We start from the raw sequence: 14069 nt of genomic DNA, 5'->3' as shown, positions 1-14069 counted from the left end.
GCTTAGAAAATTCATATATGATTGCACAATTACCCTAGGTCCTTTTCATTCTCCACTACCATTTGGTATGTTATTCTGGGGTTACTGCTACCCATATACAGTACTCTACATTTGTCAATGTTAAACTTCAATAGCCACCTCTCAGCCCATCTGCTGAACTTTTCGATATCCTGTTGCAGAAGTGTACTGTCATTACTAACCCTGCCAACCTTCGTATTGTCTGCAAACTTGGACATTAAACCTGATGTACCTTCATCAATATCATTGATAAATGCAGAAAACAACAGTTGGCCCAACACCGATTACCCTGGGGTATCCACTAGTAACATTAGTCTATGAAGAGTTCACTCTTGCACATGGAGGACTACTATACAAATTGGAGAATTAAGGGAAAGTTGCTACAGTTGGATAAAAGGTGGTTGAGTGAGAGTAGACAGAGAATGGTAATCAATGGGCACTGCTCTTCGTGGCCTAATGTTATTAGTGGAGTCCCCCGGGGACTACTAATAACATTAGTCCACGAAGAGCGTACTATTGGTTTGTTGTGCCCATTATTGGTTTGTATATTTATCAATGATATTAATGAAGGTATATCGGGCTTAATGTCGAAGTTTGCAGATGGTACAAAAGTTGGCAGAGTTGTTAATGACAGCATTGGCAGTGTGCTACTGCAACAGGATCTAGAAATTTGGGCAGATGTGCTGAAAAGTGGCAACTGAAGTTTAACATTGGCAAATTCAAAATACTGCATATGAGTAGAAGCGTTGCCACCCAAAATCCCGACATACCGATTGTATTTAAAAAGAGAAAGTTAGAATCCATGTCTCAGAAACTGTTGGCCCTGGGTGCCAAGCAAATTCGAGGTCAAGCATTTCTAGTGCGAATTAAATAGCGATCTTTCTCAGAGATAAAAGTTCTTTTTAAGTTATATCGTTTTCTATCAGCAGTTCATTTATAAATCAGTTCTCCACTTGGAAAGTCTTAAGTAAGAACAGAGAAAGGAAATTCACCTTTCTTTTTTGTTATACTGTATATATATTATATTCTTTGCGAACAACTAACCCTTCTAACCGCTTGGCCTCCTTTTAACGTTGTTTTTCCTACGTTGTTTTCACAACTATAGCTTTGCAAATAAAACCGGCACTTTTTTTTTTTTTTTCCTTCATGTAAATCCCAAACATGAGAGGTATTAGAACCTGTAGTACTTAGTACCGTGCTTGGGTTGGAGGTTGAGAAAACGAAAAAAGATATTTGTTGACTTGAACTTCTGTAGACTGTAATTTTCAGGAAATACATATGAAGGAAGGTTGTTCCATAAAACAGCAGTTGAATGAATAAACAAGGAAGATGTGAGTTTTAAGTTGGACAGTAAATGGATTGTTGGCTGGTGGCCACACTTGTTCGGACTGTTTTGAATTTGAAAGAGATACCGGAAATTATAGAAGCCAATTCAGAAGAACGGTGCCCATGGAAGTATCTGTAGAAAAGGCATGCAGCAGAAACAGAACGTCTATGAGTTTTAACCTAATTAATTAACCTAATTACCTTTTTCTGAATGGAATAGAAGCCTGAGAGAGGTTTTCAAGGCACCACCCCCAGATGTGGGAACAACATTCTGTGGTAGGGCAGATTTTCGATTTGTACAGAGTGAACAGCTGTTCGGAAGAAAAGTAATGCTGAGAGCGAAGGAGAAAACCAAGTTTTTTAAATGCAGAGGAAGCAATATTTGTAATGTGCTTGTGCCGAGAGAGAGAGAGAGAGAGAGATTAGAAGTCGGGGTAATCCCAAAAAGGGATGTATCATCTTGTCTAGAAATCGGAGTGTCACCAAAGATAAGCATGGGAGCAGAAGAATCCTTTTTGCGAGATATAAGACAAGACAGTTTTAGAAGTATTGAAATGAACTAAGTTGTCTTTGCCCCACTGGAGATCGGCATTTAAGGAATTGGTAGCAGATATTCGAGAACAGAGAAGTCAACAAGATTGGTGAAGGGAGCGAAGGAGTCCTCCTACCAAGAAAGGCATAAGTTCTGCAAATTGCAGCAGCTGGAAACTAGGCACCTGCGAGGTGATTTGATTGAGGCATATAAGGCCTTGAATGGTTGAGCATACTGAATTCTGATGAGATTCTTCTACTTGCTCAGATTATGAACCTGATGGGGCATAAATTCAAATTGAGGAAAAACATTTGTAAAATAGATGTGCGGAAATTTGCTAAAGGCAAATTTCCACACACCCTTTAGCCAGCGGGTGGTTAATTGCTGGAACAAACTTCCATTTGTCGTGAAAGTTGATAGCTTAAATAAATTCAAGGAGGAACTGGACAAACCTTTAGAGGGAATGGATGTGTGAAATTGTTTTTTTTTTTTTTTTTTTCTTGTTTTTTTTTTGCTGATGCTACCTAAGCTCATGCATTTGCTTTCTGGCATTATGCTTCTTTTACTACATCTTTAATTAAATCCCACATCAGCACACTGTGATCGCTGTCACCTAGTGGTTCCTTAATCTATAGATTCTTACTGCACGAATTATCACTGCTGATAATTAGATGGTAGGAAGTTTACTTTTAGTTGGCAAGTCATTGATTGCTGGAACAAGTTGCCTTCGCAGGTAGTTGAGGCTGACAGTTGGAATAAATGCAAAGTTCAACTGGATAGTTACCTATACAAGGAGGGAATCATATAATTTGTATTTTCTTATCTTTGAGGTTTTTTTTTTTTTTTTTTCCCTCTCTCTCTAGTGCAGCAAAAGTCTTTGGCTTCCTTGCACTATATGGCAAATACTTTTGCTATTAATATTTGGTGTATGCACAGCTATTTGGTTGCATCACACACAAAGGTCAGAAATTAATGAAATCAGTGAAGTAAACAGTTTAGTGAACAAGAAATTTTGGATACTTAGGAAGGAGGAGTTTATTTAGAAAAATAAATTAATACATTTTTTATCCATTTATTTTGTATAAAAGGAATCATGACGATCCTTTTAATTGGCAGGAAAGTAGTGATCACTCATATTTCAGCCTGACTCCATCCATATTGTAACACATTTAATCCAGATAAGATTATTTATTAATTTTTTTTTAATATAGCTCAGTTGAATTCTATGCTTTTCCAGGAGCATGAATTGTTTGAGGGTTGGGAAGCTAAAAGAAAATTACTGGTGCAGAAATCAGATTAAAGAACAGATCATTGTACCATCCCTTTGTCAGGAGTGTCGAGAACCGTCACAGGCCCTTGTATAAATTCCCCACAGGGTCAAAAAAGTTTTCCCTGTAGGGGAATCAGACTCTGATTACTACGCGATCTCCGAGGAAGCTAACCTACCTACCTTCCCCCTAACCCATCCATTGTACTAGCCTGTGGAACAACCCCTTCCCCAATGTGTATTTCCTAAAAAAATGCATCTTACAGAAGTGAAATTATAGTGTGAACAAGCTTCTCTTGTATTCCAGTCTTTAACCTGCTGTGACACTAACGTGCATTTAAAAATGAAGGTGGAGAGTATGCTCCCTCAAAAATATAAAATATCACGAATGGTATCGTCATCACTAAATTTGCCATTTACAGCATGTCATCATTTGAACTATGCAATTTGCCATTTACAGCATGTTAAAAGTTAGCATTTTCTGTCTTACTTTGCTATACACTGAATTCTCATAGCCACCAATTGTTTTTCACCAAATTGTTATATACAGTAAAATGTTATTCACTAAATTTTCACATACACCGAATTGTCATGCAACAAATTGATGTGATCCGCTTTGTAGGTTAATATCATACATCTGATTTAGCAATGAACAAAGGTCATCAAACATTTCATTTTTACAATGGCAATCAAATGCATAGTTTTTATACACATGCATGCATGCATGTGTAATTTACAAACCAGTGGTCTAGATTTAACTCAGTGATAGCACTCATATATAAATAAAACCATGGATTTGTTTGTTTATATACATGTAGCTTTTTTATGCTTAAAATTTTGCTAAAGTGAATAATACTTTTAAAAAAATCTTTGGACTAATACATTCTGTTAGGAACCTCATCCAAAGAGGCTGTCTTTCCCGGAAGCTGTGACAAAAATGTTGAAGTCTGAAACTCGACCTCCCAATATCTTCCTTTTCCTTCAAAATTTGAAAATTTTTTTTGTAGAGGTAAGTCTGCCTATTTTTGTATCTGGTTGTGTGATTTTTTTTTTTTTATTTAAGAATCAATTTTCTATTGAATTTTGTTTAACATGTGGAATGATGTCATGTGGAAGTTTGTAGCAGTATTTTAATGAAGGAAAGCACTAAATCCATGTGAACTGAAATGAATCCATCAGCATTGTGCTTGCTTAATCTATTCAAGACCTTAAACCCCTTAATTAGATCTCTTCACAGGTGCAGTTTGCAAAACTGAAGCCTTTCCTGGTACAAGAGCACCCTTTTGTTCCCTTCACTGTTCTCATTGCTCTTCTCTGCATCCATCTTCTTCCTAAAATGAGGCTTCCAGTCCTGCATGCAGTACTCAAGATGTCGCCTAACAATTGCCTTTATACCAGCTTTTCCCAAACTTTTTTAGTCACGGAACACTTTTCATCTCACAACATATTCACGGAACATTTACGAAACACAAGTTTAGCGGGAGCCAAAGAACTGTTTGCTAATATTTTATTACATATGACGCACTGTGCATAAGGAGCATCTTTATTTCCAACACATGTAAAGCCAAAATTCAAATAACTGTCATTATACTTTCATTTTGGTTTTTTATTAGTTGGTTCCTGTTTTTTCACCTTGGATTTTTTGGGGAACAAAAGGCTACGATTGTTCATCCTTGCTTTGAAGTGTGCCAGTATTGTCTTCGTTTTAATCGACCACAGTTGCACTACTAGAAGTAGTTTGCTTCTCATTTTAAAGTTCCTTTTTTCAACCACAAATCCATGTTTATTTATTTGAATAATAATATTTTGAAATACTGATAATTATCAAAAAAATTTATACAGGGAAGTGAGTTTAGTTATGATATCGGTTCACTTCCTCCTCTCCTTCAACCCGTGTACTCTGAGCTAAATCGCATATAAATGGCATATTAGATCACCTCTTTGCTACTTTTTCGTAGGTGTCATTACCTCTACGCATACTTCTCTATGCAAAAGGCCACCAAAATAAAGTGTTCCACTGTCTATTTGATTATTAGCCTATGCCAGTATATTAATAACCGAAAATGTCAAATATTATATAATGATACAAATTGTTAATTACGATTTTTAACAAAACACTTGTTCACATCTCACGGAACACAGTTTGGGAAATGCTGCCTTATACAATGAGGTGGTCACCTCCTTACTTGCTCAAAATTCCTGCATAAAAAGTCCCATGAGCTGTCCTGTCAGCTTGTCTACACTGCTCAGAGATCTTCATATCTGATATTTGAAACAGCTTAAATATAAAACTTCTCTTTGTTAACTTTTTGCAGTCAACTGTCAGGAGATGCTCTTTTTTTAGAAACAACTACAAATGTCCTTGTAGTTAACATAAAGTAACTAATGTCACTTTTAATTGGATAACAACACCCATTAGGCAAATTCATTATCCATTAAAAAGGCACTGCCGTGACCAGTTTTGGAACATATTGGTTCCGTTCAGACAGAAAGAGCCCTGTTAGCACCCTTGTGCACTGGTCATATATATCAAATCTAAATAAGAGGCCAATGTCATCAAAAGAAAGCTTAACTTTGTTACAGGATGTTAAACCCATATATAAAGCTGCATGAGACCAATGTAATAGTATAATTAATACATAGGGGACCATTTCAAATCCAGGTTATTGTAATATTTGAAACAGTTTAGATATACCACTTCTCTGCATTAATTTTTGCCATCAGGGGATGCTGTGGTATCTCCTGTATTTGCAGCAGTTCTCAGATTTGTGCTGTTGTAGAAACTACACAATGTCCATTTATCTAAAGTAACTAATATTTCTTTTAATTGGATAACATCACCCATTAGGTAAATCTATCCACTATTAAAAACTCAACACTGCTGTGACTAGTTTTGGAACTTATTGGTTCCATCATCATCAGACAGCAGGTAGCCCTATTAACATCACTTGTTTGGAGTAGTCAACAGATACACCAAATCTAAACAAACAACCAAATGGTAGAGCAGAAGAAAACTTCTGATTGGAAACAAAATTTATATTACATGGATGTGAAACCCCTATAGAAAAGCTGCATTAGGCCAATATTGTAATATAATTATAGCAAAAATTTCAACTCTGTGGACTTAGTCATTTATAGAAGAGCATAATTCAGAGCATTATTTCCATCACTGGAGAGACCACAACATCCCCTGACAGTTGAATACAAAAGTTAACACAGTTAATCATTAGCAAAGGCACATGATGCAAGAAAGCAAGCTTATATAGCAACGGTGGGCAAATGCGGCTCTCAGAGCCGCATGCGGCTTTTCGTTGAGTTAAGTGCGGCTCCCATTGAAAATTTAAATCCGTTTTCGTTTTTATTATTTCAGAACTTTTTTCACTGAATCTTGTTAAATTAACTAAGTAAGTAAGATGGCTGTCAACTTACAATGTTTTTAGCCATTTTGTGAAACTCCTAAATCCTATCATAACATTTACAAAAGAAAAAGGAAAAAAAATACAGAGAATTAGAAAATGAAACTTGGCTTTCTGACTTAATGTTCCTTACAGACAATATAAAACATTTGAAAGCACTTAATTTGGCTTTACAAGGGAAGGAAAAAATTGTTATTGATTTGTCACAAACTGTATTTAGTTTTGAAGCTAGATTTCGGCTTTTTTGTGTACGATCTTAAGAACAAAATATTTAATCATTTTCCACGAGTAAAAGCAAATATAATTAATATCAAAGAAGAAAAGTTAAATGAATAAAAAGAAAAATTGGAAGAATTGCAAGCAGATTTCAAACATAGGTTTGAAAATTTGAAAAGTTTCAAATCTACATTTGCAATTTATTTTTTATTATTGAATTTTTTATTGAAGATGGATTTCCAATTTCTGAAATAATACTTGTTGAAAAAGCGGCTGGGGAATTGGAGTTATTAGAGATGAAAGAGGATCAGGCATTGAAAATGTAGCACAAATCTACTTCTATAATTGAATTTTAGAAACTCGTGCCAGAATCAAAATATCCACATTTAAAGAAAGCTGCTTGCCGTCTAATTTCAATTTTTGGTACAACATATTGCTGTGAATCTTTGTACTCCACAATGAAGTTTGTGAAGTCGAAATATCGTTCACAGTTGACCAATCATCATCTCACTGAATTGCTGCGAACGGCTTTAACAAATTTTACGCCAGATTTCAAAGACTTGACCAAAGGTCTTCATTAAATCTTATACTTTTTATTAATGCATTTTTATTATTAAAATTTTGAAATAATTATTTTGTATTTTCTTTCTCTTAATTATATTTTCTTATATATGTATACTTTACATAGCACTTAAGACTTGTGTAGAATATGTAATCATATTAATTAAATTAAATTAAATTTGTGTATCTAATACTATGTAACTATGGTGTGGCTCTTTATAATTAATATAATATATGAAAAACCGGAATGCGGCTCTCATTGACCTCATGTGTGCCCACCCCTGTTATATAGCATCAGCCAAGAAAAAACCCTTATTTCACCCCTCCACTCGCTCCAAATGTTTGTCAAGTTCTGCCTTGAATCTATTTAAACTATCAACTTCTACGACAGTAAGAGCAGCCCTTTATTCCATTCACTAATCTTGTTGCCCTTCTCTGTACTTGTTCCAACAGTACGTCCTTCTTAAAATGAGGCCTCCTGACCTGTATACAGTACTCAAGGTGTGGCGTGACCATTGCCTTATACAAGGGGATAATCACCTCCTTATCCCTGCTAGAAAAATTCCTGTATATCATTGACAAGACACCATGAGCTACTCTTGCAGACTGTCTGCACTGCTCAGAAAACTTCATATCTGCCTGCACAATTATCCCCAGGTCCTTTTCATTCTCTACCACTGTCAGTGTGGTACCACAGAGTTGATACGTTACTCTGGGATTACTACTTCCCATATGTAGTACTTTAGATTTGTCAATGTTAAACTTCATTTGCCACCTCTCAGCCCATCTGCTCAACTTTTTCTAGATCCTGTTGCAGCAGTGTACTGTCATTAGTATCATTAACAACCCTGCCAACCTTCATATCGTCTGCAAACTTGGACATTAAGCCTGATATACCATCATCAATATCATTTATAAATACAGAAAACAACAATGGACCCAACACTGAACCCTGAGGAACTCCACTAATAACATTAGTCCACAAAGAGCAGTGTCCATTGATTACCACTCTCTGTCTTCTCCCACTCAACCATCCCTTTATCCATAGCAGCAATTTGCCTCCAATACCACACTGCTCCAATTTGTGCAGCAGTCTTCCATGTGCAACAGTATCAAAGGCTTTTCTAAGATCCAAATATATGATATCAAAGTTATTCTTTGCATCCAGTTCCTTTGTGACTACATCATAGTATCCAATCAGATTAGAGTCTACCCCTTAACAAACCCATGCTATGTCTGAGCTATAACTGAAGTCTTGTCTAGATGATCCTGCAATGCTTCTTTAACCAGTGCCTCCATTAATTTCCCTGGAACAGTAGTTAAACTTAACAGGTCTGTAATTACCTGTGTCTCCCTTTGATCCTCGTGGATTGGGGTCGCATTTGCACACCTCCAGTCCATGGGTACCTCTCCCCCTGAGTCCAGGGAAGCTCTCATAATTATGGCTAAGGGTATGCTTATTTCCTTTGCTGCCTCCTTTAAATATAACTGGATAGATTCCATCCACCCCCAGGTGCCTTTCTTATGTTTATCTGCATCAATTTCTCCTCCACTTTACTCTCAGTTATTACAAGATTACTGCCAGAGTTGAATACTTACTGCTTCTAGCTTACTGCCAGAGTTGAATACACCTCTGGCATTCCCCTCACTGAATAACTCCTCATGTGTGAATATCGATGCAAAATATTCATTTAGTTTGTTAGCTACCAGAGCAGGATCATCAACAGTTGAACCATCGATATCAAGTGGACCAATCTGATTCATCCCCTTCCTTCTAGAGTTTACATAAGTAAAGAACTCTTTGCTATTTTGCTTTGCATCCTTTGGCAAAGATTTCTCGTAATCTGCCTTCGCCTGCCTAACCTCCTTTGTAACTTGGTTACAGACCAGCTTATATCTATCGTAGTCTTCTGTGTCACATGTTAATTTATATGTATCCCATGCATTTTCTTCTCTGTCACATGTCTAATTAGGCGCCTCCGTAGCCATTTGGGAAGGAGCAGCAGTGCGTAGCACACGCTTCAAGTAGACCAGGGTTCGAGCCCGTCACCACCAAATACGGAGGATGCGAAAAGGTCAGGGAATGACCACCGCATATTCCGGAGCAATATGGCTTTAGTTGCTAATGCTCCTAAAAACCAAATAACAAACAAACATGTCTAATTAGTTCATCTGACATCCATTTAGGTCTAAACCTTGAACAATTTCTTAGTTGGTATGAAAAGCCTAGTAGCTTCCAAGATTAATTCTTTGAATGGTTCCCATTTTGAATTTGTTGTTGGTAACATCATCAGTTGGTTCCACCGTATAGAATTTAAATACTGTCTCAGACCACCGTAGTCACCTTTATGAAAGCAAAGCCCCTTCCTTTACCCCTTATGGTAGTTACCTCTATGAGTAAATCCCACTTCAGCACACTTTGATCACTGCCACCTAGTGGTTTCTTTATCTGCAGATTCTTGATGCACGAAGAATCACTACTGATAATCAGATCAAGAGTATTACTCCCTCTTGTTGCCTCCCAAACATGGTGCTGTAGAAAAACAATCATCCAATAAATCCACAAGATTAAAGATGTTCATTATGTGATAATCAGAACTGATAATCAGATCAAGAATATTACTCCCTCTAGTTGCCTCCCGAACATGCTGCTGTAGAAAACAATCATCCAATAAATCCACAAGATTAAAGATGTTCATTGTGTTTAAACTATTTGAAATATTGCAATAACCAGCATTTGAATCAACTTCCTTTTATTAATCATGCTATAATATTGGCCTCTCACCTTTCTATGGGAGTTTAAGATCCACGTAACATAGCTTAACATTTCCAATTGGAAGTTTCTTCTGATCTACCATTTGGCTCATTTAGATTAGATATATTATTTATCACTAGACCCAGGGTGCTAATAAGGCTGGCTTCTCTCTAGCAGTGGAACAATAAGTTCCGAAAGTGATCACAGCAGCATATTAAGTTTTTAATGGATGGATCGATTTGCCTAATGGGTGGTGTTATTTGATTAAAAGCCATAATACTTACTTTAGGTCAACTACATGGACATTTATAGTTTTATAAGAGCAAAAGTCCAAGAACTGTGCCATCACTGGAGAAACAAGTATCTCCTGATGGTTAAATGCAAAAGTTAATGAAGCAAAGCATTATATTTGAGCCGTTTCAAATATTGCAATAACCTGCATTTGAAATTCTCCAGCACTAATATGCTGAGCTAGAAAGCAGTCATCCAGCAGATTGAGAAATAATCTGCTTTCATGGCAAACCCAAAAGTTCTGATCAGTCTCTGAAATATTAATGTCATCCCCCCTTCACATATCTAATAATTTAGATGTGCTGGCTGACTGTATTTGTCTTTAAAGATGTTCATTATCATTACTGCAATTACCTGACCTATAATGTACTCATTTTTGTTTTCCCAGTGTTTCTGTTGCACCAGACTGACTCAATATAGTCAACTATTGGATTTGCTTATTTTGACTCTATATGCATGACTACATGCCTAAAAGCATAATCCCCACCATAAAGAATTTGAATGTTTACAATATTCAGATTCTGTATCCAGTATATCGAATTCATCAAACTTATTAAACTATACTTCTAGTATTAGTGTGCAGACACTTGGGCCTTTTGTTTGTTTTGACCCTAACATATCTCGTATTATTGCTTTTAGTCATAAGCAACAACATAAGCATAAGCTAAAAAAATTTACCCCTTACACTAATTGCATTTGTGATTAAAATAAAATTTGGAATTGTCTGTATTTTTTTGATTATTTGTTTCTTCTTCCTATACTTACTTTTTTTTTTCTTTTAATTCTGATTGAAATAATGAAATTTCTATGCTTATTAATTTATTGGATATAGAATTAGGTGAGATCAGATTTATTTATTCTCGGCCCTTTGCAGTCCATAATTATTTTTACTGTTTTCCTCATTGCAGTCCAGCTGTGAAATCAAAAAAAAAAAAAAAAATTAATTTTCAGATGCATGTCTCACCTAATTCTATATCCGATTAATTTATTGGATATAGAATTAGGTGAGATCAGATTTATTTATTCTCGGCCCTTTGCAGTCCATAATTATTTTTACTGTTTTCCTCATTGCAGTCCAGCTGTGAAATCAAAAAAAAAAAAAAAATGACTGCTTGAAATCAAAAACCATTTATTTTTTGTTTGCATGAGCTAATATATAAAACTGCATGGTTAAACATTTTATACTCTTTAGACATTTTACATGATTTTAGTACGTGGTATTTCTTAGCTTTCAAAAGCCTTCTGTCTTCTCAGCCTTCATCCCATGCATGGTACTAAATTATAAATTCTAATACCTTGTGTGTTTTGGGGGTTTCTTTAAAAGAAAAAACCTGATTTTGAAACTTTTCAAATCCTGCAATCCTGGTTTTCAGATGCATGTCTTACAATACCAAACTTTCTTTTCTCTCACTTCTGTCACTACATACTACTTAGTCTCTCTCTCTCTCTCTCTCTCTCTCTCTCTCTCTCTCTCTCTCTCTCTCTCTCTCTCTCTCTCTCTCTCTCTCTCCCCCCCTCCTTATTTGGATTCTTGCCTTTCATCACAAAATGAGGACAGATATTCGTGTATCTTCTGCAGCTGAACTCAATATCCTTTTTTTAGAAAGAATGTTCTTATTTTGAACATATCCTACTAGCTGAGCAAGCATCTTCTTTTAAAGTTGCTTTTGACAAAGGTTCCTTTCAGATGGATCTCCCACCTTCATCAAGACTGTTCACAGTTGAGACTTCTAAAAACAACTTCCTCCACCATTTATTTGATTTTTGAGTGAATTAATAACTAACAAAGTTAGTTAGTTATTCATCCACTCAAAAAAGCTCTGTCTACAGCATCTATATATCTTGTGTATTGACAAATAGTGATTGGTATTTCAATTTGAAAGGTTGCTTCCCCTTTACTTTTCCTGTTGTCACTTCAGTTTTGGTATTATAGAAAGCATAGAGTTCTTTTGTAACATTTTATCCTCTTTTCAAAATTCAGAAATTCTGTTCTTTTCCAGTTTTCTTTGTGGAATTTATCTCTGGTAATCCCTTCATGTTTCCTATAACAGTGCATCTTGGGTATTTATTTTTTATGAAATTCTTCTGCTAGTTGGATAATAGTATAAACTGACTCAGTGAATAAATAAAATTCACTACTCTCGATACCATGAAGCAGTTTTTCGATGAGATGAAGCATGATCTGTGAGGTGAAACTCAAGCCTGGTCTTATCAAGTCAGCAGTAGGCTTTCCAAAATATGGAATAAATAGCTGACATTAACCTTTTTTCTGGTTAGCTAAAATAAATGCATAAAGCACACTTTGTTGACTTTTGAAAGTTATAACATTTGAATGAAATTCTACTGTTGAAATCAACAACAATTTCATCTAATGGACTAATTCTTACTGAAACTTTCCATTCAGAGTAAAAATATTTTTACTTTAGATCCCCTGCTTTGAATTCCTATTGTTTTCTGTATTGTTGGTGGACATAGATGTAACATTTCCAAAATATCTCTTCCTGCTAAATACTCTTGAAAAGCAATTCTGTCTATCCATCTTCAGGCCAGTATTCTTTTATCAGTTTTTCACTTACTATCTTGTTAACAGCAGAAAACTCTTAATTCACTCATAATTTGAATCAGGAAGGTTGTTATGAGATATGGATGCCAGGTCTAAATACATCACTTGAAACACAGAGTACAGGATAATCTGTGACTTTTAAAATTAATAAATAACAACTTTATATGAAGAAAAAAAATAAATACAGTAGAGCATCAGTTATCCAGAATAATTAATGTCAGACTTCTTCTGGATAGCCAAATTTTTGGAATAATCGAACGTAAGGTAAGATTAAATAAATTCTGTTATAATGTATTAAGGTAAAAGAAAAAGACTTTAAATATCATGAAAAAAAAAGAATTTAATTAAAAAAATAATAATAATAATTTATACATAAAAATTTGCACATTTACATACATATGTGCTGGGTGAGTATAAAATAAGTTCGACGCCTCCGTAGCCAGGTGGGCAGGAACAGCAGCAGTGCATAGCACGCGCTTCTTGATTAGACCTGGGTTTGAGCCTGTGACCACCAAATACGGAGGATGCGGAAAGGTCCACTGCATATCCCAGGGAATGACCACCACATATCCCTGGAGCAATATGGCCTTAGTTGCTAATGCTCCTTAAAAAAAACAAATAAAATAAGTTTCCCTATTCGGGAGACCCTAGTGTCAAAACGGGTAGAGTTAGAGCTGTGAAATCAGTGGGTATGTCATTTAGGGTATGGGGAAGCGATTTGTAGAAGGGAAAAAAAATTAGTTCAAATTTCCGCCACCAGAGGGGAAACAGCACTGCACATATGTAAAAGTTGTCATTTACTTCAAGACACGCTGCTTATGAAAATGACATCCTGTTAGATAAAAACAGAAAGGCCATTGTCACTGCCAATAACCCTTATGGCTCTTACAAAATTACAAAAAAGGAACATGTTCTTTTAGTAAAACTGTTCTACCAAAATAATAGTAACACTAATACAGCACTATGTGAATATTGGAAACTTAGAGGTTTGCGTAAAGGACCTTTGGCGTCAGTGGGGCTTCGAAAACTAATAAATAAATTTGAAGCGACCAGGGAGTTAGGTGTAATTCCAGGCTGGAGACGACGTATCGGAATGGAGATAGTGGATGAAGTGGCGGTCGCAA

General features: G+C 35.8%; 1 protein-coding gene across 2 annotated transcripts in view; it reads left to right on the top strand.

Annotated features, from left to right (window-relative positions):
• LOC150075774 (neurobeachin-like protein 1) overlaps window positions 1-14069 on the top strand; it is a 693585-nt gene that overhangs the window by 621959 nt on the left and 57557 nt on the right. For both annotated transcript variants that reach the window (XM_090387670.1, XM_090387669.1), the window contains exon 51: window positions 4036-4152. In XM_090387670.1, coding sequence (XP_090243796.1) covers window positions 4036-4152 — 117 coding nt within the window. The remainder of the gene's footprint in view (window positions 1-4035; window positions 4153-14069) is intronic.

This window comes from Mastigoproctus giganteus, chromosome 13 (assembly GCF_048544385.1).
Source record: "Mastigoproctus giganteus isolate SK-2022 chromosome 13, ASM4854438v1, whole genome shotgun sequence".
In the NCBI taxonomy this organism is placed as follows: domain Eukaryota; kingdom Metazoa; phylum Arthropoda; class Arachnida; order Uropygi; family Thelyphonidae; genus Mastigoproctus; species Mastigoproctus giganteus.
This window is presented reverse-complemented; position numbering and strand designations above follow the sequence as displayed.